General features: G+C 43.1%; 1 protein-coding gene across 5 annotated transcripts; it reads left to right on the top strand.

Moving 5' to 3' along the window:
• The first annotated feature begins 6 nt into the window (after nt 1–6).
• Extl2 (exostosin like glycosyltransferase 2) lies at nt 7–22,332 on the top strand. Of its 5 annotated transcripts, XM_087897619.1 has the most exons (7): nt 847–1,080; nt 1,525–1,589; nt 2,742–2,909; nt 3,226–3,300; nt 16,308–16,735; nt 17,747–17,817; nt 20,370–22,332. In XM_087897619.1, the coding sequence occupies exons 4-7, from the start codon at nt 3,296–3,298 to the stop codon at nt 20,853–20,855; spliced, it is 990 nt and encodes a 329-aa protein (XP_087753745.1). In that variant the 5' UTR covers nt 847–1,080; nt 1,525–1,589; nt 2,742–2,909; nt 3,226–3,295; the 3' UTR covers nt 20,856–22,332. The 5 variants fall into 5 exon arrangements, with proteins under 5 accessions (XP_048312721.1, XP_048312719.1, XP_087753745.1 ...); XM_048456764.3 differs by lacking the exons at nt 847–1,080; nt 2,742–2,909 and adding an exon at nt 7–433; XM_048456765.3 differs by lacking the exon at nt 2,742–2,909.
• Nucleotides 22,333–23,813: the final 1,481 nt, after the last annotated feature.

The following is a 23,813-nucleotide window of genomic DNA, read 5'->3' as shown; positions in this document are numbered from 1 at the left end:
GGCTTACGGAGGGAGGAGGCGGGGCTCTGAAGGGCTGCAGAAAGCCCGGGCTGCAAGGCTCCCAGAGACCCCCAGCTGAACTGGGGGTCCTGTCTCCTGATCTCACGAAGGAACTCCTCAGCTGCGGCTCTGCAGACGTGGCCGGCTGGGTTCAGGGCCTGCTGTCACCCACCCGGATCGCCCACCACCAGCGTTCCCGGATGCAGTGCAGCCCGCGCCTGCCCCTTCTGCGTTAACCCCCTGAGGACCTCAAATCCCCGCTGTGCTTGAGGCAGCGGCGCTGAAGGACCCAGGCAGCCACGTGCTGCGCCGCCACTGCGCAGGATGCGCGACGATGGCTTCGCGAGGTCAACGCTGAGGGAGTGCACTCCACCCGCGGAAACCGCCACGCGGGACGCGATCGTTGGGTGCCTTGCAAAAGAAACACTTACAGGTATATTTAAGAAGTCTTTTAGGAATAGGTACATGGAGGCTGTGGCTTCATGTTGTTTGTCCCTCCCGGGCAACCTCAGTTGGTTGCAGCCCTGAAGACAAGCGCAAACACGTCCCAGTAGCATCCCGGTCACCCCGGGACAGTAGCTGTCACCATGATCCATTACTGGAGGTGTAGTCACAAGCTGGCTGGATGAGGGACGCTGTGGCTGAGCCTTACGGGCCTGGGCTGGGTAGGGACACACTCCAGAATCTTTTGGGGGGGATTGTTTAGACAAGGTTAGCTGGCCGCGTGAATGCTTAAAAGTTGTTCCCTAGGAATGGAAACCGAGAAAGAGGGTTTGGCTTTGGGAGGTGGCTTGGAAACTACAGAACCGAGCTTCTTGGGAATGCCTATTTGCCAAACAGGAAGTGGAGCGTCACCCAAAGGGAGGGAGGGATGGCCACTCGGGGACTGTCCCCTACTCCGGGCTCTCACTTTGCGGGCGGTGCATTTCCTAGGTTATCAATTGGACTGGCAAAGAGGTTGGAAGCCTGGTTTAGGAGAGGGGGTGGGAAAGAGTCAAGCAAAGGAGAGTCCCCTTCCGTTTTATGCGAACCAAGCTGGAAATAATCCTGCTGGCCCCACTGCAATCCTCTGCACTGGAGGTGAGGCGACTGTAAAATCCTTTTTCGTTGATTTTATTTTTCCATTTGGGATCTATGCCTGTTTTGCCTTCGTTCTTGGAACTTTATGTGTAGGAGGGATTTATTCTGTAATTTGATTTTTGGAAATGAATCTCGTAATTTTTTTTAAAATGTAAACCCTTAAAATCTGCTGGTAAAAACGGCTTAATTCTACATATTAAGTTCTGGGAAGAGCATTTTTGTCTTTGATTTTCTTGGGTTATATTTGATTATTTAATTTTAAGCGAATATTTTCAATTAATAGCATTTACTTTTTAAAAGATACTTTTGTGTTTAGAGTAGTCTTTGAATCTTGCTTTACTGCATTGCTGGGGAAGCCCTAACTGAATGCAGAGTAAGTAGTTTAAGACTAAATATTTCCATTGCAACTGATTTTTTTTTCCTTTTATGACTGCTTTATTTCAGTATGTTGGTGGGGATACATAGAAATAATCAAATTTCAGCAACTGATTTCCAGCCTTCACATCAAGGTCAGCTGCAAGTTGAGCCTATGAGTTTTTTATTCTGCATTTGGAAAGAAATTCTGTATTCTATCTTGCACTACTGTAGATCTGCAATTGCTTAGCTGGCTTAGGGAGAACCCCACATTACCCGTTACTGAATAGTTTTGAAATACAGTAAAGAAAATTAATTTCAGCTCTTAGATTTAGCTCCCTCCCTCCAAGATTTAAGAGAGATGCTCTCTTGAGGATCTTCTCCTTTCTAAAAGTAGCAGTGCTATTTCAAATCTTTAAGCCCTGGATAGCATAATGGCCAATGGCCAATTCAGCATTAAAGGAATTTTTGTTTGCCATATGAAGCTCAGAGAGGGACACTGTTTAAATCAGGAAAAGTTCTAGGGGTAGAAATTGTTTCTACTATGCCTCGTTTCTTTCTTTCTTTTTCTTTTTTTTTCTTTCTTTTTTTTTTTTGATCTTGAAATAATATCTGTCCTGTACATGTTTCCTTGTGTATGTTGTGTCAAATTTTGACTCTCTCATTCAGTAACCCATTTGGTGAGTATCTAGTCTGTGTCACATTCTGTGATGGCGATTGGGACTATAAAGGTAAAGTTCTTTGCCTGAAATAGTTTTCCGGAGAGGACAAGCTGATGTAAAGAGTCCCGGGTTTTAGGGTTGCGTGGTGTGTAAGTTATACAGAGGAGCTGAATTGGGAGGAGTGAAAAGAGACAACTATCACTCAGGGAGCCTTTCTCTGTATACTAACCCCTTCCTTTTACCTCTGCAATCATTTTTATCATAAAAAAAGAAAAAGATGAATTGGGAGAAAAATGTTTTTGATTTCCCAGCTCTATTTTGGTGGTCAGTATTTAGCAAGTCTCCAATCAGGTGAGGTACTTGAGAAATCCCCAGTCGTAATTCTTAATTCCTTCAGGCATGACAAGTTCAAATGACTAGGGAAGACCATAAAATAGACACAGTAATAAATGTTCTTACATTAATCAATGTGTTCCTACTGTGACCTTTTAAATATTGGTTTACATCGTCAATTAGTTGCTTTTGATTAATTGTGCATGCTCTATGGGGGACCGGGGGCTAGAAACCCAGCTGTTCAGACATGTGGTTGAAAATTGAAAAATAAAAGCAAAGAGGATTAAAAGACGGAAACTCCTCTTGTTCCAGGTCCTTCCCAATGGCAGACAGCAAGCGTGAGAAGGATACCATCTGTCAACCTCAGTAATCCGGGCTGGCATCTATCTGCAACCCTGCTTTAGACCCATGGTTTATGAGATACTGCAGATTAATGTCCTGTGAACTGCTGGAGAACAAAGGCATTACAGCAGTAGCTAGGTGTAATGGCACATGGAAGTCTAGGAGTTGAATAGTGATGCAAATTATACACAGGGCCCTTGGGTTCACTTCCTGGTGTGTTTGCTTGGGTTCCGAGTATGTTGATGTTCAGTAGTTGGGATGATCCCTGTGTCTTCTGTTTCTGGACCCGCCAGAGAGGTCTAAATACAGAAGAGCCGCAGCTGTTAGCATCAACCAGCAGGAAAACACTTATCTTCCCTGTCTCCCAAATGTAATTTTTAGAACATAGAAGAGCAATTTTTAATGTAAAAGTCACTCCAAGCATCACAGAAAATTCTTTGATATCTTTTAATAGCACCAAGAAAGCCTGTTCCTGTCGAGCACTGAAGCCATAAGGGATGCTGCTGTAAAAAATTAGTAACACAATGAGGTAAGTAACAGATTCTGTTGCTTTAAAAAAAAAAAAAAAAAAAAACATGGAAAAATACATACAGTAAAATATATCAGTTGCCTCTCTGGAGTCTTAAATATTTTTATGTTGGTATGTAACTAATCTCCAAAACTTTTTCATCTTATAAAACTGAAACTTTATACCCATTAAAAAACAACAACAAACTAGCCTTTTCTACCTGCGCCGAGCCCTGGGCAATCCCAGTCTACATCCTGTTTCTATGAGTCTGACTAAATACCTCATGTTAAGGGAGATCATGCAATAGTTGTCCTTTTTGTGTGAGTCTTTGTTTTACATAGTTTAACTTCCTTTTTGAGGCTGAATAAAAAGTCTATTGTATGTATATACCACACTTCCCAAATAGATGGATTATCTCTTCATCCATGGACACTTGGGTGACTTTTTCTTTTCTTTCTTTATTTTTAAGCTATTGTAAATATGACAATGAAATACAGCTATTTTTGTCTGTATATTTTCCCTTTGGGTTTTTGTTTTGTTGCCATGGGGTTTCACTCGCTAGCCCTGACTAGCCAAGAACCTGCTCACTATGTATACCAAGTTGGCCTCTTACTTAATGCACAGATATCTGGCTGCCTTTGACTCTGCCTCCAAGTGCTTGGAGTATGGCATATGTCACCATACCTGGCTTAGTTCAAATTTTCTGAATTGGTAGTTTTATTTTCTTGAAAATATAAATTCTGGCAAGTATGGAAGTTGTCCCAGTCCTGGAGAGGCTAGGCCATGAGGACTGTGAATTTGGTGCCAGTCTTGACTGTATAGTGAGTTCAAAAAACAAAAAGAAAATTCTGGCTGGAACCAGGACCTACTAGAAAATACCATAAGGCCTCTTTTAGGGTGATTCAACTAAAATCATAGTCCAGATTCTGGGATAAAATCAGTACTTGAAGGTTTCTTTTTTTAAGTGTATGGAGGCCTTTCTGAGATTGAACAACTCAACCTTTTGGCTAAGATCAAGTGTAGTGTTCTTTTTTTAATCAATTTAATCTGAGGATTGAGCCTATGGCTTTATATATTCTAAGCATGTACTGAGCCTACACCTCAAGCTCCATTACCTTTATATGTGAAATACTCTTGTAGCCTGGAATAAAGCTGAAAATAGCATCCCTGCAAAACATGGAGAGAGTACAGAGTTGCTCAAGTGAGTCCGGAGCTTGATTCTGGCCCACCACTCTGTCTGTGGTTCAGGAAACACTTCTCCTATTCTGCCCCATACGTGTGCCTATCTTATTCTTTTCCTCTCCAAGAATTAGAAATGCTCTCAGTTGGAACTGTTGTATAATGTGAAGGGAGGAAAGTTCTGGCAACTTCCATTGCTATGACTAACTGAGGGTAAGATAAGCTATGTCTGCTTCTCCTTCCCACCGTGCTGGGCACATGGTAAGAACCTATAAATATTTGTTGAGAGGACAGAGCGCCATTGGTTGTGTGGCGGACTTCCCACTCAAGTGAGAAAGCTGATGTGAACTGGTGCTGCTTCTGTCTTGGGCTTAGTATCTGAAAATGCTTCTAAGTCATAATTCATATGCATGAATCTATTTCTCCTCAAGAAGCTTTGGAGGCTGCTGAAAACCAGTTTCCGCTAGAAGGGAAGGAGTTCCACAAGACAATCCAGGGATTTGTGACCTGACAGTGTTGTTCTCCACCTCCCCAATCATCTGTTCACTGTAACGGGTAGATGTTCAAATGAAAAGTGCATGTGTCCTGAAATGGCGAAAACAATCAATTTGCAGATGGACTTGACATCTTTTTTGACCCAGTTCTCAAATGAATTTTGCGTTAGACTCTGCTGGGCTAAAACCACTTTTCTGTTTCTAGATTTCCAGATTAGTGTCCATTGATGCCTTGGATTCTTGTAGCGTCTGCAGTGTTCCTCTTAGGAATAAGGCCACTCTTGATCCTCTTCTAGTAGGCTTCCATTGGACTGGTCATCTTCTAACATATGACTGATTATCATCATAATCATCTCTCATTAACTGACAATTCCAAGAGAAACGATCAAAGATTTTATCTATGATAATTCACAGCTGTGCACTTTGAAGGTTGAGAGGACCTCACTGTGCGCCTGGATTGAAGGAGGCAGGCTGTGCATTAAATATTATACATATTTATGTTTTATTTCCCCATAAATGGATGATAAGTTCTAGTTATTGATAGTGACTCCTTGGAGCTGTGCTGAGAACATGATGTTCTGAGCTGGAAAGGGAAGAAGGAGGAGCTGAAAGCCCAAGACTGATGACCAGCTCTTGGTATAGACAGGCAAGGGAGGTCGGGACGGGCAATGGAGACTCTGGTGTGTAGTGATGGATACCCTACTTTGGATGCTGCCAGTGCTGTTCCCTCTAACTTGATTCAGCAGTACCGAAGTGGCTCACTCACCCTGGCAGCCTGCAGCAGAGGGCTTGACTGTGACGTAATGAGTGCAGAAATGATTTTCTCACGGTGTGCTCTGAGGAGTGACCTGGTATTGCAGCACTTACAGAGAAAATGTGATAGTGTATATATGGAGCTTTAAGAAATAGTGTTTTAGTGATTCTGTTTCAGAACTATAGCTCCAGAAATACAGTAAAGACAGAGCGAGGCCTTGTAAAGGACAGGGTTTTGGGTGGTTACCGATGATCATGTGTGTTTATATGTCTGTGTATTATACTATTACTGGAAAAGATGGGTCGCTTTAGCCCTAAGAGTTCTTGACTTAGCTGATCAGCATTCATTTAGTTGTATGATTGACTGTTCACAGACATGGCAAGATCGCAAGGAACGTCTATGACACTACATGACCTTTTATCTGTTTCTTGTGTGTGTGTGTGTGTGTGTGTGTGTGTGTGTGTGTGTGTGTGTGTTTATTCCTGCCTTTTGAAGCTTATGATTAACGCAGAATAACTTTAAGTATTTTTGATATGTTTAGACTTGCAAGACAAGTAACAGAAGTCAAGAATCTGGTGGGCTCTTTGGGAGAAAGTGAGATGCCAGAACTGGCAGAATGAACGAAGGGCAGTGTGACATTTCTGAAGTAACAGTGACAAGAATGGATTCCTGAATATGAACAAAATCCAACCTGGGCTTGAAGAGATGGCTCAGTGGTGAAGTGTAAACAGAAGCTTTTTCTGTCCCCATCCCAGTCCCAAGGCCCTTTTAGAGTAACCGCTCTGAGACTTAATATTAATTCCAAACTGGTTGGCCTTTTAGCTTAGACTTATTATTAACTAGCTCTTACACCTTAAATTAATCCATTTCTATTACTCTATTGTGTATCTATTTTCTATTATACACATATTTTACCAAAAGGCTAATGGATTATTACCTCACACCTTACTTCTCTGGCAGCTGCTGGAGTCTCTTCCACTCCGCCCTTTTTCTCCTTGTATCTTTGGATTTCCCACCTGGCATATTCTGCCTGACTATTGGCCAAATCAACTTCTGTATGAACCAATGGTAATAAAACATAATCACCGCATACAGGGAGGTATCCCATATCAGTGAAGAGCACTGGTTACTGTTCCAGAGGGCCCAGGTTCAGTTCCCAGCACCCACATGGCAGCTCACAACCATCTGTAACTCCTGTTCCAAGGGAGCTGATGTGCTCCTGGCCTCCGTGGGCACCAGGCATGCGTGTAGTGCATAGACATAACCATGCAGCCAAACAATCACATGCATAAAAATAAAAATAAATAAATCTTTAAAAATATACCCTTCCTGGGGGCTGGGGAGGTGCCTCAGTGTTTAAGAGCACTGACTGCTCTTCCAGATAAACTGGGTTCAATTCCCAGCATCCACATGGCAGTTAGCAACTATCTGTAATTCCAAGATCTGACACCCTCACACAGACATATATATATAGGCAAAACAACAATGCATATAAAATAAAAATTATATATATTCTTCCTAAACTACCCTATAACACCTAGAAAGAAAAAAAAAAACTTCAGAGTGCAGTAAGTTCTGCTTTGTTGCCTGAAATTTTTAATAGAAAAACTCATTATGGGGCAAAAAAAAGTCTATGGTTTTGTCACTTTTAAGAGCCCAAACTAAATTTTAATTTGTCAATCTATTCATTAATTTATAGCTCATAGAAACAAACTTAATGGAGGAAGGATTCATTTTGGCTCACTGTTTGGGAGGATACAGTCCATCATGGCAGGGAACGCATAGCTACCAGTGATCCCAGGGTGGTTGAACCCTGCTGCTTGTTACATGGGTCCAACCAGGAGGCAGAGATCTGGTGGACCCAGGAGGGTCAATGACCCATAAGGCCTGCCCTTCAGTGACCCACTTCCTAAAGGCTCCACATGTCCCTAAAGAGTACTGCTGCTTCTAGCCTCGGTGCTCAGTCACACGAGCCTGTGACAGGCAGTTCACGTTCAAACTCAAGCCGTCAAGTAGGTAAGAATTTTGTCTGCTGCCTGCCTGAGTAAGTCAGATTCTTTCTCCTACACCTTTTTGGGGAAATTCAAGGGGTGATAGTGTCTAACAGATGATGTTTTTCTCCCAAGACAAACAGGTACCAGGAACTTCTGTAGAAACTGGGATATTAAAAAAATATTTCAATTCGGAATAACCCCAGAAAGATTAGCGTGGGGGCAGTACAAATCAAAACAAAACCAGCCAGAGATTTGGGGTATCTATTATTACTTAAGTCATTTGGCTGCACCCTGTGCCTATGTGTGCATAGAAGGCAAACCCAGGTTCTGAACTGGCCTCTTTATTTATCTCCTGGCAGGCTAGCACCCTTCTCTGAGCATCTGTAGTCGCTAATCAAAGCAAGTCCACCTCCTGGTGTTGAAAGTAGAAAGGTGACCTTAGTGACTCCGGCTGGAAGTCACATTTACGATTTGTGTCATAAAATGATGGTGATGGTCCATGTCTTTGACATAGGGAAACGTTTCTTGGCTGCTCTCTTAATTGGACCTAATTTACATTTTAATTTATTCTATTCAAACTTTAGGCATCTGTTGCAAAAGTTAGGACAATTTAAACATAGATTCCCTCAGTCCATTCCACTGTTCCAGACGACAGTCACTTCATGAACTCAACGAACCAGATCCGATTGGGATTCATGGAGATTACCAGAGACTTCCTCAGAATGTCCCACATGCCACCCAGTGAGAGACGGCTCCTGCAAGTAAGGGCATCTGCTGAGAAGCCTGTCAACCTGAGAGCGGTCCCCAGGACTCAAAGGGATGGAAGGAGATAAAGGTCCCCTTACCTCCCCATGCCTGCGTGACAGGGGCCTCTCCCCACACAAAATAACTAATGTAATGAAAGAGATACATCCACTGTGGAGAAGGTGCTGGAGGTGTGGCTCTAACACCTGGAACCGAGGCCTGTCTCCATGCCTGAGTTCACAGGAGCACCTGGGATGGAGGCAGGGAGAAGGGAAAGTTGCAGAGTGCCGGTGATATTTGAAAGATTTGATGGGGCAAAGTTTGTTCGGTTTGACAGAAGGAAGTGCTCTGTAGGTAAATGGCTAACAGGAGACAGGTTGGCTTGCTGTATGTCACCAGCCCCTTTGCCTCAGTTCGAACAGTGCCATTTGCACGCAGAATACCTGGGCAGAAGCTGCTAGGCAGTGGGCGGCTGTGTCTTCCCGCTCATCTCGCAGGTCTGTAGCGGGAAGCCCCACGTTCTGAAATGACCTTTGCATTCCACCTTGGGAGGGTTTTCTCGTCTGGCAGATGAAGGCCTTTCTCTGAGCATCTGTAGTCTATAATCATCAGTTTTTATGCAAGTACATATACTGGAGAATGAGCCCAAAGAGAAACAGTCTGTGCTGTATCGGGCAGATCGCGCAGCGAAATGGCAGAATAGTTATCATTCTTCTACCATCTGTGGCATCAAGATGAAAGCGGCAGATCCGCGTCGTCTGGTGCCAAGCCGCTCACTGTGTTTCTACCTGATGAGCCAGAGGACATTTTTTGTTCCTGCTCTACTCTGGCATATTTGTTTACAGCTTCTCTCTGCATAATGGTGGCTCTTTCAGTCTGAAGCAAGTAGGCCCAAGAAAAGAATTCAGCAGTCCTGCTTCTGGGGACTGTTGGTAGGTAGCGCATCTTGGAAAATTCCGATTTCCCTTTCCATTTAAAAGCATGCACGTGTTTGTAACTCACAGTTCATTTGCTGTGTATGGTTTGCTTTCTTACTTCATCTTACGTCCACATCCAAAAAATTTCCAACCATGGTCTTCCAGAAACCGCTTCCCCCAGAAATGTAAGCTTTCCTCACATCACAACTCAGCAGTTCCACAGCTCGGCGTTTGCCCAAGAGAAGTGACTGCAAATGTCTGCATAAACGTTTGCTCACAAATGTTCATTGCAGCAATATTGATAATAGCCCAGATATGGAAACAACCGAAGGACGCAGCCGTCGATGAGCAGATAAGCAAAATGCGAACTATCTGTACACTAGAACATTATCTGGGAACGAAAATAGAATGGGGGGAGGCCTAAGAAGGACGCGTCAGTACATTCCGTGCTCCCAGTGCAAATGTGACGATCCCCAGATCTGGCATAAGTGCCAGGCAGGCGTGGCAGGTCCCCTAGTCCCTGTGCTCCCTCCAGAGGCAGAGACGGAGTCTCTGGGGCAAGCTGCCTAGCTGGACTAGCCGAATCTGCAAGTTCTTGGGTCAGCAGGAGACCTTGCCGCAGTTAATAAAGTGGATAGTGATTGAGGAAGATAAGCAATGCTGGCCTCTAGCTTCCACACACGTGTGCCCACCCATATTCCAAGTCCATATGTGCGCACACACACTATGTACACATACATGCCAAGAAGAGATGCTTATATCTGTGTATGAAGTTTGAAAATGGTTTTGCTAAGTAAAAGGAATAAGATATGAAAGCCAACCGGGCGGTGGTGGCGTACTCCTTTAATCCCAGGATTCAAGAGGCGGAGCAGGAGGATCTCTGTGAGTTCGAGGCCAACCTGGTCTAACAAGAGCTAGTTCCAGGACAGGCTCCAAAGCTACAGAGAGACCCTGTCTCGAAAAAAACCAAACAAAAGGAAAAAAAGATATAAAAACCATATATTGTATAGTTGCATTCATAGAAATGTCTAGAATAGGCAAATTCATTGAGAAAAAATAAATTTATGGTTTTCTGGGGTTGGGAAAGGATGAGATTAATGGAAATTGAAGGGACTGTTCATAGGTCTGAGTTTCCTTGTGGGCACCAAAGGTGTTTTCAAAATAAATCTTGAATGAATTTATTGGCACTTGCCTGCATTTTCAGCACTTAGGATGCTGAGGCAGCAAGATTGAGAATTTGAGGCCAGCCTGGGCTACAAGTCAAGAGTCAATCTTAAAAACAAACAAATAATAACAACAACAACAAAAATCATGATGTTTCCAAAACTCAGAGGATATTAAAAGAACACACTGAACCGCATTCTTTAAATGGGTGCATCTTGTGGAATGTGTCATCTCGTTGAAACTGTAAAAACCTTCCTATACAAAGAACTAATTTTTACATTACTTGCCAGGTGTTTTAGGAACAGCCATGCCACAGTGGGCAGTCGTGGGCTGGGCTAGCCAGAAAAGCTTGCCTTGGCTCTCCTGCTGCGGCTGCATAGCCCAGTGCAGCTGCGTGACTGCAAGTGTCCCTCCCCAGACCTCCAACTGCTGATCTATAGAAAGAAGAAGTTGGCGTTAGAGGCCTCTGAGAACCTCCTGTCCGAGGATTACTTGTCTTTTCAGGGAGGCGAGCAAATATTGGGGCATCTTTGGCAGCTTTATCCCTTGAGCATAACAAATAGCAGTGGGTTCACTGCTAGTCTTTCTCACCATGGTCAAGTGGATCTTACTAGGCAACTGAAAAGCAGAGCAAGGCTTCTCCACCTTGGCGCTTTGAGCACAGCAGGCCCAATAATACTCGGCTGTGGGTGCCGTCCTGCTCACTGGGATGTGTTCCGCGGTACTCCTGACATCTACCCTCTAGATAGCAATGGTCGTGACAACCCAAAATGTCTCCGGACTTGGCCAGCCATCCCTGAATGGTACAACCATCCATGGTTGAAAAACCTTTGTAGTAGAATAGCAATTTGTCAAAATAACCAAAGGGATGTGTTCTTTACCCATGCGGAACCAAGATGTGAACCCAACTGCAAGTTGCAATAATCACTGGGAGAACCTTGATTTTTTATTTGGAGACACGGAGACAAGAAGGACCTTTGCTGTGCTCTGTTGATATTTGCAGTGTTTATTAGTTATCTTTCAACGAGTGTGGTTGTGGGGGCAAGAGAAAATAGACTAAGAGCCGTCAGCTGGGTTTAGTCCCAGCACTAGGGAGCCAGAGGCAGGCGGAGCTCATAATTCAAACCCATTCTGGTCTACATAGCGAGTTCTGATCAACCAGGGCTCCAAAGAGAGACTGTCTCAAAAGATGGGGAAAGAAGCTGTGAGATCCCCTTCAGAGTGAGACAGAGTGTCAGTAAATATGCACAGACACAATTTTAAAACAGAAAAAAAAAATAAATAAAGGAGAAAAGTTGGGGTTAAAAACAGGGTGCTCAGCTTTTTTTTTAACTTCTTATTTCTTCACCTCTTGCCGGCGTGCTCTTTTATGCCCCATTCAGAGCTGTGGATTAGGTGATAGGTTCTGTCTTTAGCAAACAAAACAAAAGAAAGACTTGAATTATTCTCCAGAGTGTATCAAGGTTGTTTGCAACGGGCCTGCAACAGAGCACTAAACTTCAGCCATGCTAAAGGAGTGTGTGCCTTGCACTGCCTCCTGGAAAGTCCTTTCTCTCTTACTCTCCCAGGCAAGTTAAGGAATTTGCATAATTTAATTGAAGTGCATTATTTAATAAATGCCAAATGAAATATTTATGATCTATCGCTAAAGACATAAATTATTCAGCTCTCCTGAAACCTGTCTGATACAAGTAAAGTTGAGGCTTAGGAGGTGTTTGGAAGGGAAAACTTGTGTGATGGCATAAGAAATAAGTGTCAGTTTAGGTGTGTAAGCGAAAGGGAAGCTGTCGCTCTGGAGTGTGTTTAACATTGTCAAAAGTTTGCAGTTATCTATAGTAATTAATCTTCATTACTTTTTACAAGTTAGACCGCCGGGTCGTGACTGGGTGGAAACATTTCCAAGGTTTAGAATATGTCGTGTCTGCCGAGCTCCATAGAGCAGTACAAAGCTCTTGATCTGGTGTTCTCTAATGCAGTTGGCAAAACCTTGCTTCCCCGAACTAACCATGCAGAGCTGAGCATGTGTTTTAGGAGACCTGCTTTTAAATTCAGTGCCGAAAGGATTTTCGAGCCTTTGGAATCAAGATTATTAATTCCTGCATCTTACCTTTGGTTGACTATCTTGGCAGTCTGTTTTTAGGAAGAGAGCACATGGAATGAAAATGTTGTGCTCCAAAGCCTTAGATTACTGTTCTTGAAAAATAATTACATGAAAGCTGAGGTTACTAATTGTATTCATGCCTCAGAGGGAGGCCGTGATAGAGGCAGAAGCACAAAATTGCTTGTCTTGATAGAACAAACTACAGAAAATAGTCCAAGACCAAACGCCCTTGAAAACTTGCCAGAAATCTGTCTGTCTAAGGAATGCTGCATTTCAAGTCTGGACTGGAAACGTGAGAGGCTTTGTGGCTTGTGAATAAGCACTTCCCAAGGGTGGACGTGATAGTGCATTCCTGGAACCTGGGCACTCAGGAGCCTGAGGCAGGAGGACTGTGCGTGTAGGGTCAGCCTGTGCGGCGAAGAGAGAGGTCCTGCCTCAGATAATAAACAGTTAAGCGGCACTTGAGTCAGGACACTGTCCCATCAGGGAATGTATGTGTGCCCCGGTCTGCATCCTCAGAAGCTTAAATGCAGGGTGTAAAAACGAGTCTATGTGGTTTTTCTCTGCCCTTGAACTTGAGAAATCTCTCTGCCATTGTAAAGCACACTTCAGGCCATGAAGCAAAGTCACGGGTGTGTAGTGATGATTTTAACACAATACTGCAGCAAGATGTCCTCTATGTAGAAGGAAAGATGTCTTAGCCTGGTCTCAAAGGGTTGTTTGTGGGACAATGGCCCAACTGCAGTTGCCCGAGTTGAAGACCTTAAGTGTGCTCTGTGTGCACACACTACTACACCTTTCCAAGAAGGTGGAAGGAAACAGAGCATGGTACATAAAGGCAGTTTTCTATTAAGAAGAGTAGAGTCGTGCTCCGGACTGATCCATGCCTTAGCAGTGATTGGTTTCTAGTGAAAAGTCCTAAGAGCTTCTTCATCTTTTATCAGAGTGTCTGTTTACTGTGCAGTCTAGGAAGAGAGATTGTTTCAATGGGAATGAAAAGGAAGTAGAGGATGAATCAAAGTCATCAGGCCTAATACAAAATTATATATAGTACAGCACAAGTTTGAAGTTAACCTGTGCTATAAATCCAGGGCCAGCCAGAGCTTTGTCCCAAGACCCTGTCTCAAAACAAATAACAGGTAATAATAATTCCATATTTCCATATTCTTTCTTTCTCTGTGTGTAAAAGAAGTAGGGTGTGTGTGTGTGTGTGTGTGTGTGTGTGTGTTCACATACATATGGGAAGGGTAGAAGTCAGCTTCTGATGTCATAATCCTCAGGCTTCAGACACCTTGATCATTTGAGACAGGGCCTCTCACTGGGATATGGACTAAGGTCCACTGGCTGGCCAGTAAAAACCAAGAATCCACCTGCCTCTGTCTCTGCCGTGCTGGGATTACAGGCCTTGCTACCACACCCAGCTTTTCACAGCAGTGCTAAGGACCAAACTCAGATCCTTGCATGGCAAACATTTCCCCCACGGAACTATCTCTCCCAGACCCTCTTATTCTTTCTGATCCTAAGAAATTTGTTTTGTTGACCTAAAGGTACTTTTAGAATGTTGACCAGAAATTCCTAGTTGATTTTTTTTTTTAATATCGTCTCTTCATTAGTGAATTTTTTTGGACAATCTATTTTCCCAGTACTGGCTTTTGTACTTGTACAGTAGGTCCTAGGTGTGAGGACTAGCCCCCAGAGTGCTATGAGGTCAAAGGAGGAAAGGCAGACAGATCCGGAATTTATTGGGAAATTGGCACGGAAGTGTGGCACCAGATGGAAGAAGCACCAGCCAGACCTCCTGACGTGTGGGTCAGAAAAAGGCGTGTTTACAGGGTGAGGCAGATGTGACCATCTTCTCTAGATTGTAGCTGGTTTGTCTTAAGATAATCTTAAAGACTCTAGAGCATGCTTTCAGTGGGGTCTGATAGGAAGGCCTGGCGATTCCCATGGTTTTATCTGTTTACGGTGGGCTGGGAAACTCCAGCTTCCTCCTCGGGGCAGTCACAGAGGTTACATCCAAAGATGGCTGCAGCTATGAGGAGCTGAATTCCTGCACTGACAAAACAGATACAGACACAGTTGCCACAATACAACATAAGGACATGTCTGAAAAGCCTAGTGGAGGTTTGTGGAGTAATCGTCTGGAATCAGAAGCAGGGGTAATTAAAATCCATCAGTGTTAGAGCAGGAGGTAGCAATCCTGGACATGATAATGTGGGGAATCAGAAAATCATTTCTAAGTCTGTAAAACTGGCAGTAAGATTCAGCCTTTTTTTTTTTTTTACCGTATATATACTTGAGACGTATAAAACTTTCTGACTAGTGAATGTCAAAGCTACCCTCATTAGTTATCTCTTCACTCCTGCTAGTCCATGGCTGGCTCTGGAAGACTGTTTTGTTTTGTTTGAGGTAGGATATTATGTAGCCCAAACTGGCCTGGAATTGGCAATCCCCCTGCCTCTGCTCTTGAATGCTGGTATTGCAGTATGCATCACCATGCCTTGTGATCCATGCTGTGAGACGTAGTCCTTTGGAAGCACAAGAGCCCTGTCTTAGTTACTGTTCTGTTGCTGTAAAGAGACACCATGGCCAAGGCAAGTCTTAACAAAAGAAAGCATTTAATTGGTGCTTGCTTAGGGTTGCAGAGGGTTAGTTCCTCGTTATCATGGTGGGGATCATGGCGTCAGGCAGACATGGTGTGGGAGAAGTAGCTGAGAACTTATTTCTTGATCTCTGTAGGCAGCAGGCTGAGAGAGACAAAGGCAAGACATGGGGTGGGGGGCGTTGAGAGGGGAGAAAGAGACAGAGATACTAGCCTGGCTTTTGAAACTCCCAGAGTTTGAAACTTCTCCAAGAAGGCCACACACCCTAATCTTCCCAAACAGTTAATCAACTGGGAACTAAGCGTTCAAATATAAGAACCTGGCGGGGGGGGGGGGCAATTTTCATTCAAATCACCACAGGCCCCTACTTCAGCCTGTGGATGAATTCCAGGCTGAACAGCCTGGCCTCTAGGGACAGATTTTCCTGATGTCAAATTCAAATTGTTTGATAGTCCTCGAAAAGTTATAGAACCCCTGTGAGCATCTAAACTATCGAATGAGAAGATGAAGGAAGAATAGGGAGGAAGGAGATGGGGGCGGGGTGAAGAGGAGGAGGAGGATAAGAGCAGCCATGGCGGCTGCCTGTGCAGTATCAGGCTGGTCAACATCCTAACTCTCATGGCGGGGGCGGAGCCAGGAGTGGCCAACCCTGAGGTACTATTGACAGTTGATATCTCTGGGTGAGAGCGAGGCAGTTTTTGCTTGTTTTATTTTTTTCTTTTATTGCTTTTTTTTTTTAAGGGTATGGCCCCTTGGAAGTGGAATACACTCCAAGGGATGAACCCAAACTTAGGTGCATATGATCAGCAGAAATCAAACTCTGTGGGGTATTGTAAAAAAAAAAAATCAAAAAGAGGAGAGGAAAGGATGAGAAAGTGATGGTGGGGTCTGGGAGGAGCAGGAAGGGAGTATGATCAGAATACATTGTATGGCATTTTCAGAGAGTTGATAAAAATATTTTTAGAGAATAAATGGATATAAGACTATATTTTTTTTAAACGTTAGGCCAAATAACTTTATGAAAGAATGGAGAAGTCAATTAAAATCCATGCTACGAGTGTTGTGCTCTCTATTCCAGGTGTTGCCACATCTGCAAACTTCCTGGAAGAGTCATGGGGATCCGAGTGCTCCGTTTCTCCCTGGTGGTCATCCTTGTGTTACTGCTCGTGGCTGGAGCGCTGACCAATCTGCTTCCCAACGTCAAAGAGGACAAGATGCTCACCCTGCGCAGGGAAGTCAAACCCCAGAGCACACCCGCCCTGGACTCCTTCACTCTCATCATGCAGACCTACAACAGGACGGACCTCTTACTGAGACTCCTGAACCATTATCAGGCAGTGCCCAATCTGCACAAGATGATCGTGGTGTGGAACAACGTGGGCGAGAAGGGACCGGAGGAGTTATGGAATTCTCTCGGGCCGCACCCCGTCCCTGTCCTCTTCAAACCACAGACAGCCAACAAGATGAGGAATCGACTCCAGGTCTTCCCCGAGCTGGAGACCAACGGTGAGTCAAAACTGGGCTCTGCGGCTGACAGGGCGCGTGTGGGTGGGTGGGCGGTCGGACTGCTGGCTTTTAGGGGAGTTATCATAAAAAAGCACTTTGAAACGCTTAAGTGATTTCCAGGTTTCTAACAAGCAGTTTCCTAGGGGAGGGAATCACATGCATCTTATCATGATAACAAAGAGGGTAATGTTAAAATATTTTTCAAAAGTATGCCAGGTGGCATAATACTTGCAGAGTGTATATTATTCACTAAGAAAAAGTCGTAAGATGACTGTCTCAGCCAGGGTTACCATTGCTGTGATAAAACACCATGACCAAATGTGACTTGGGGAGGAAAAGAATTATTTGGCCTACACTTCCACATCACTGTTCATCATTGAAGAAGTCAGGACAGAAATTCAGACAGAACAAGAACCTGGAGGCAGGACTTAATACAGAGGCCATGAAGGGGTGCTACTTACTGGCTTGCTCCCCATGACTTGCACAACCTCCTTTTTTATAGAACCTAGAACCATCAGCCCAGGGAACAGCATCACCCACAACGGGCCAGACCCTCCCCTATCAATAACTAATTAAGAAAATGCCCTAAAAGCCTTCCTACAGTTCAGTCTTATAGAAGCATTTCCTCAGTTGGGGCTCCCTCCTCTCAGGTATCTATAGCTCGTGTCAAGTTGAAAAAAAAAAGACAGCCAGCACAATTTATGCTTAAAGTATTTGTATCACTCTCTTCTTCCCATATGTAACAGTTTCTCCGGGGTGGGATTTTCTTAGAAGAACCTTGGCTGTATTTAAGGGTTCATTTCTGGGTTGATGGACTATGACTGCATGTTGATATTTCCCCACAGGGAAATATCCTACTAGACAGATCTCTCTAAGAATACATTTTTAATTTACTAATTGGGTTAAAAAACACTCAGTTTGAACACTATGTGTAGACGCAACTGTATCTTGCTAATTTTTGTATTTGTTTCCGAACTGTTCAATGTATTTTCTTTTTCCTTTCCATTGCAGCAGTGTTAATGGTAGATGACGACACACTCATTAGTGCCCAGGACCTTGTTTTTGCTTTCTCAATTTGGCAGGTAATGTTGCTATATCTTTTATGACATTGTATGGGTAACGTTTTATCTGTGTAATACCTAGCCAGGGCAGTTTAGTTTAACACGGAGGCCACTAAAACCATATAGGCATTATCTAAACCATAAACAGTATCTGAAATTGTCACAGGCCAGTCAAGAGTTTCCGAGCCTAATTAAGACAACATGTAAATTAGCTTCCCACTTTGGTGTAGTAGAAAGCAAAATTGGAATTAGCTTCCCAAGGAGCGTGAAATGATCTGGCCCAGCCAAACTCCAAGGCAGAAACGTTTTCCCCAGACCATTCGTGTCTCAAATGGGAAATGGTTTTGTGTATTCACAATGTAAGAAACTTGTTGTAAAAGGAAGCATTTGTCGCCTCAACAAGACTGCATCCTAGTGGAGACCGTGTTGAGAAATTCTGAGGTAATAATTGTGTGTGTGTGCCAATGTGGTGGCAGGTGTTTGTTTTGGCATGGCTTTTCCTACATGCCAGCTTGCACGAGCGGGCATAAACTGCTCGCTAGCTCTCCCACTGAACATACACCGATGACAGCTGAGCCTTACAAACTGTTTTACGCATTGCCGGAATCCAGAACTGTGGGCAGATCTTCTGGTTAAATACTGCGCTCTCCCGGATGGTCAGGTTCGCAGTAAATCCTCCCTCAGAGCCACATGGGACGTGGAGGGCAGGTGGTATCTGTGCCTTGCCGTCCCAGCCTTCTGAAAGCTGCAGATTTTAATTTCATGCCTCGCATATTGATTAATGAATTGTACGCTTTTTTCTACATTAACAGGTTTTTTTTTTTTTCCTGCCCTGTAAATACAATCTTCTTAGGCAAAAAGTTCTAAGATAATGCTTCAGCAATGGGATGCCTACTTAAGGTTTAAAAAGAAAACAATCAGTCTACCTTAAATATAAAAATAGAATTAGGTACAGTGTAAAGATGTGATTTGTTAGAGCAATGAACTATAAAGAAATATAAACAGTATTTTAAGATTTAAATATAAAATATCAAAAATCATACAGGAGTGTCTGACTGTGTGGTCAGTGTCCTGCATTTCTTCATAACCTGGTGTGTGTGCACGTAAGATGGTGAAGACAGTCACCTGTGCCTACACATGCCTGTCACCACCCCGCCTTGGTGCCTTCCCCTGGCTTTCTCCAGGGTGTGAGATTTTTCAGTATTTGGCCAATGTAAATGGTTCTTCTTTGGAGCCTACTAGCCTTTATCCTCCATCCATCCATCACCTGAGCATCCTCTCTGTCTCCAGCAACGCAGTGATCACTATGCTCAGTACACCCATCCGCCTTATCCAACCACCTTGTTTATAACCTTCTGACCTCCACAGACATGGCAATCCCCACTCCCAGGTGTGAACACCCTCACTGTACTCTGAGCTTCTTGAAATTTAATTCGGCCTAGACTGTGTGTGTGTGCGCGTGCATGCGTGCGTGTGTGCGTGTATGTGTGTGTGTGCGCGTGCATGCGTGCGCGCACGCATGTTCCTGCCCTTGCCTGGTCAGATAAAACTCAAACTGAGTGAAATTCACATTATTCGTGAGAATGAGCTAAACTTTTAAACTTTCAATCCTATAAATTCAACACTTTCTTTCATTTGCTGTTTTTTGTTTTACCTTTAGGAAGTCCTTCCTTAGTATGATTGTTTTTGTTACTCTCTAGTCTTTCTTCAAGGATCTTCTTTTCTCTCTTGTCTGTATGTGTGTGTAAATATATAACTTATGTTTTATCACTTTTTAAAATTCATATTTTTGAAAAGAAAATATCTAAATCTGAAAGGGCTTAAAATTTAAAATTTTAACAATATTTAAATTGCTTAAAATCAATAGTGACTTTCAAGAACATTAAAATCAACACAGAAAAAATAAATATTGAAAAGTAGTAAAAGTCTGCTCTATGGATATATAAGTTTATATACACATAAAGGATTAGAATAGTTTTTCAAATGATCACTCAAGTCTTATCTCCTATAAAATTAATATAATATTTATATGATAAACTTTTCTTGTTTGTTTTTTGTCTTTTGGGTTTTTGTTGTTGTTTGGGGTGAGGTAATTTTTGGTTGGTTTGGTTTAGTTTTTTTGAGTCAGGGTCTTTCTATATAACCCTGCCTGTCCTGGAACTCACCCTATAGACTAGACTGGCCTTGAACTCACAGAGGTCTGCCTGCCCCTTCGACCGGAGTGCTGGAATTAAAGGTGTGTGCCACCACACCCATCATGATCAACTTTTCTTACAGCATACTTTGAAGGACTAGACTCCATGGTGATTAAAATTTGTTAGATCAGATGTTATAATCAAGGCACTATTTGTAATAATTTTTCAGAGAGATTTTTTTGTTACGGTGGAACTTAAGCTTATCAGGAGACAAAGTTATGAGGTTGTCCAGAATTAGAGGAAATTAGGATGTTAACTAAGGGGGATGCAGAAATAAGGGCAAGTTGACAAAGTAGCCACCTCCTCTGTAATAAACGTTTTGTCTATGTCTTCTCTAAAGAAATGCCACACTAATAATTCCTTTCCTCCTCTTCTCAGCAATTTCCTGATCAGATTGTGGGATTTGTACCTAGAAAGCACGTCACCACTTCTTCCGGTATCTACAGTTATGGAGGTTTTGAACTGCAGACACCAGGCCTTGGAAACGGTGACCAGTACTCCATGGTGCTCATCGGCGCCTCCTTCTTCAACAGCAAATACCTGGACCTCTTTCAGAGACAGCCTGCAGCCGTCCACGCGCTGCTCGATGAGACTCAGAACTGCGACGATATTGCTATGAATTTCGTGGTCTCCAAGCACACTGGGAAGTCTTCGGGGATATTCGTGAAACCTATAAACATGGTCAATCTGGAGAAAGAAACCAATGGCTATTCTGGAATGTGGCATCGGGCAGAGCACTTTCTGCAGAGATCTTACTGCATAAATAAGCTTGTTAACATCTACGATGGCATGCCCTTAAAATACTCCAACATTATGATCTCCCAGTTTGGTTTTCCATATGCCAACCACAAAAGTAAAATTTGAATGGGAAACAATCAAAAACAAACCCGGAACACTGGTAGGTTTCTGAATGGCTTCTCCATGCTGTGTAATTTTGGTTTTCAAGCAACACCATGAACTTTTGTCTAGTCCACAAGTCTCTACCATAGAAACAAGACAAGAAATATATGCAGTATTTCTAGTATATAAACCACATGAACTGCAAAAGCCAAGAAGCCTGTCTTACCCAGACAGGCCCGTTCGTGAAGAGCTTTTGTCCAAGGTTGTTACTCCTTGGTCGTGATATCGTTTACATCTCAAGACTGCTTTCCAACTTGTTTGAGCGAGCCCTGGCATCTGCCTTAAGGACCTACAGCAAGCTGCTTCCAGGACCAGAGTCAAAAGAGACCCTTTCCAGCTTTTCAATGAAGGTTGGTTGTTTTTATCTGAAGCCTGAAATGCTGCCTCAGCTAATGCCTGCGGTATAGGGAAAAGCCATGTAAAGAGGGTGTAGTCTTGAACCCATGTCCAGAACCAGGAAGATTCCCGGTTGCCAGTGTCCCTTGTGGCCCTTCTAACCAGAATTAACTGTGCCCGGCATGGTTTTGACGAAGGTGTGAGTGCTGGTAATCCTGCTGTTAAGCCTCTCATGACTGGGAGGGTAAGTTTTCACCTCTGACCAGTCTAATTGTTTGCTTGGTGTTTGTGAGCCTACCCTGCATGGATCACTTAAATGTGCAGCCAGCCCATGTCTCTCGTATGCAACCTATATGCAACAAGGAGTAAATGTATCACTGCAGTCTGTCACTGTGTGTGACCGTGAGAATGTACGTTCTTTCTTACATTTTACAGAATGTTTAATAAATAGTATTAAAGAACTTCTGAAAGAATCATTAAGTAGAAGCAACAGAAATTAAAAACCTTAGTATTAAAGATTTTTATTATTAAAGCATACGCTATCCTGTAGATATTTAATAGCTGTGTTACACAGAGATGTTTGCATCCAGAACCCTGGATTTTGTTGGTATGTTTTTTAAGTCCTAAGGCACTATTCATCATGATAATCCAATTATATAGTTGCAAAAATAAATAAAGAACTGAGCCATCGTGTGAGAAGACTGTGGGATACCCACAGTTGTTCACTGTTCCTATTGCTATCACCCGCTCCTTCTTATGGGAACCATGTGTCTGTGACCTGTCTGGTATTTTTATAGTTTGTCCTTGCTCACCGCTACTGAAAAGGAGTACTCCGTCAGGCCTCTGTGTATCACTGTTTTTCCCTCTTTATAAGGCCGACGCATTTTCAAAGGTGTGAAAAGGCAGAATGGCGGCAGCTGAAGCAGCACTGTGACGTCTTCCTGCTGTCAGTCCAGTGTCTGTCTAACAACGGAGTACATATGTGTGTCTTAATGCAATATTTTTTTTTAAACTTGACCTCGTTAAAAGTCATGCTTTCTCCAAATTTGGCACTAATTTTTTGCCTCTTGGTAGTCCACTAGCAAATAAATAAATTTCAACTCTTCCCATGTTCTGTGTTAATGACTGAGCGGGCTACTTTTGTGATGCTTATATATTTCTCCTTGCTCTAAAATACTACTGACGATGAAGTTGTAAACTTGATGTATATTCACCGACTGGGAAACTATTCCTGTATGTGATTTCCTATCAGTGTTTTAAAATCGAAGTACAACATTATAGCATATAGACGGTAACGTGGTCTCACATATTATGGAGTAGTCAACAAGAGTACATCTAGGTCTATACAAGGAAGATCCCCCTGCTCTGTGGCTTCCTACCTATGACCATCTTCCCATGAATACCTCTTACTCGTGCCCTCATGATCCAAATATCACTTGCGCAAGCTCAAAACTACACCCATGAAACATATATATGTATATAGCTCAGGCGTGAAGCCTGCAGGCTCTGCCTTTAGACTCTGGGCTCGAATCCTTACTAGGCATCTCATTATTTAACCAGTCCAGGCCCCTATTTCCTCATCAAAATGTGTTTGTGTTTCTTCCTTTTTCTTAAGTAATGCCTATATATTCTCAAAATTGGGAAACTCAGAATAGGTTAATAGTCATGGTTATATTGGTAATTGCTTTTGAAGAATAAGATAGTGTGCCTGGATAGAGTACAGTGGCTTCTCCATTTCAGAAGCTGTTGGGGTGGTCATTGAAGGTAATGTTAGGAAGCCCAGCATGCACCAAGTGAGATACTGAGAGCATTGTCTGTGCCGTAGTACACAGAAACCATGGGGATTGCTCCTTGTTTTCATTATTTTCCCTTATTTCAAATACTTTTTCCCTTTGCTTTGTTTGTTTAAGAGACAGAGTCTTCTATAATCTAGGCTGGCCTCAAACTCATGACCCTCCTGCCTGAGTCTCCCAAATGCTGTTTTACAGACATGACCCATCACATCTGGCCAGATGCCTTTATTCTGAACATGAAGGCGATACACATTTGTTCTGTCACTGTTGGCATAGTCACAGCAGTGTGAAGAGATAAAGATCCAGATATGGTGGCTCATGTCTGTAATCCCATCACTCAGAGGCCAAGGCAGGAGAATTCTCGTGAAGACCAGACCCACTACAGAGTAAAACCCTGTATTGATTTATGTGTGTGTGTGTGTGTGTGTGTGCATTTGTTGAGAGGGAAATATTTATATATCTGAGGGAAACAATTTAAAATGATCATCCAACTCATGACACTTTGATTTCTATTTCTAGAACTCTTTCTGAGCATATGGTTTTTAAAAAATACTTTTTAAAGGAAGATGTTTTGTTTTACAGTGTGTGTGTGTGTGTGTGTGTGTGTGTGTGTGTGTGTGTGTGAGGTGAAGATCAGAGGACAGCTTCCCAGAGAGAATTAGCTCCTTCCACCATGCAGGTTGGAGGCACCAGACTCTTAGGCTTCAGGGCAAGTGCCTTTACCCACAAAGACATCTCGACCGTGCTGAACAGATTTTGTTGTTGTTGGTTTGGTTTGTTTTTTTTTTTTTTT

This window comes from Myodes glareolus, chromosome 17 (genome assembly GCF_982192425.1).
Source record: "Myodes glareolus chromosome 17, mMyoGla1.1, whole genome shotgun sequence".
Classification (NCBI taxonomy): domain Eukaryota; kingdom Metazoa; phylum Chordata; class Mammalia; order Rodentia; family Cricetidae; genus Myodes; species Myodes glareolus.
Note: the sequence above shows the minus strand (reverse complement) of the source record. Positions and strands in the feature narration are given on the sequence as shown.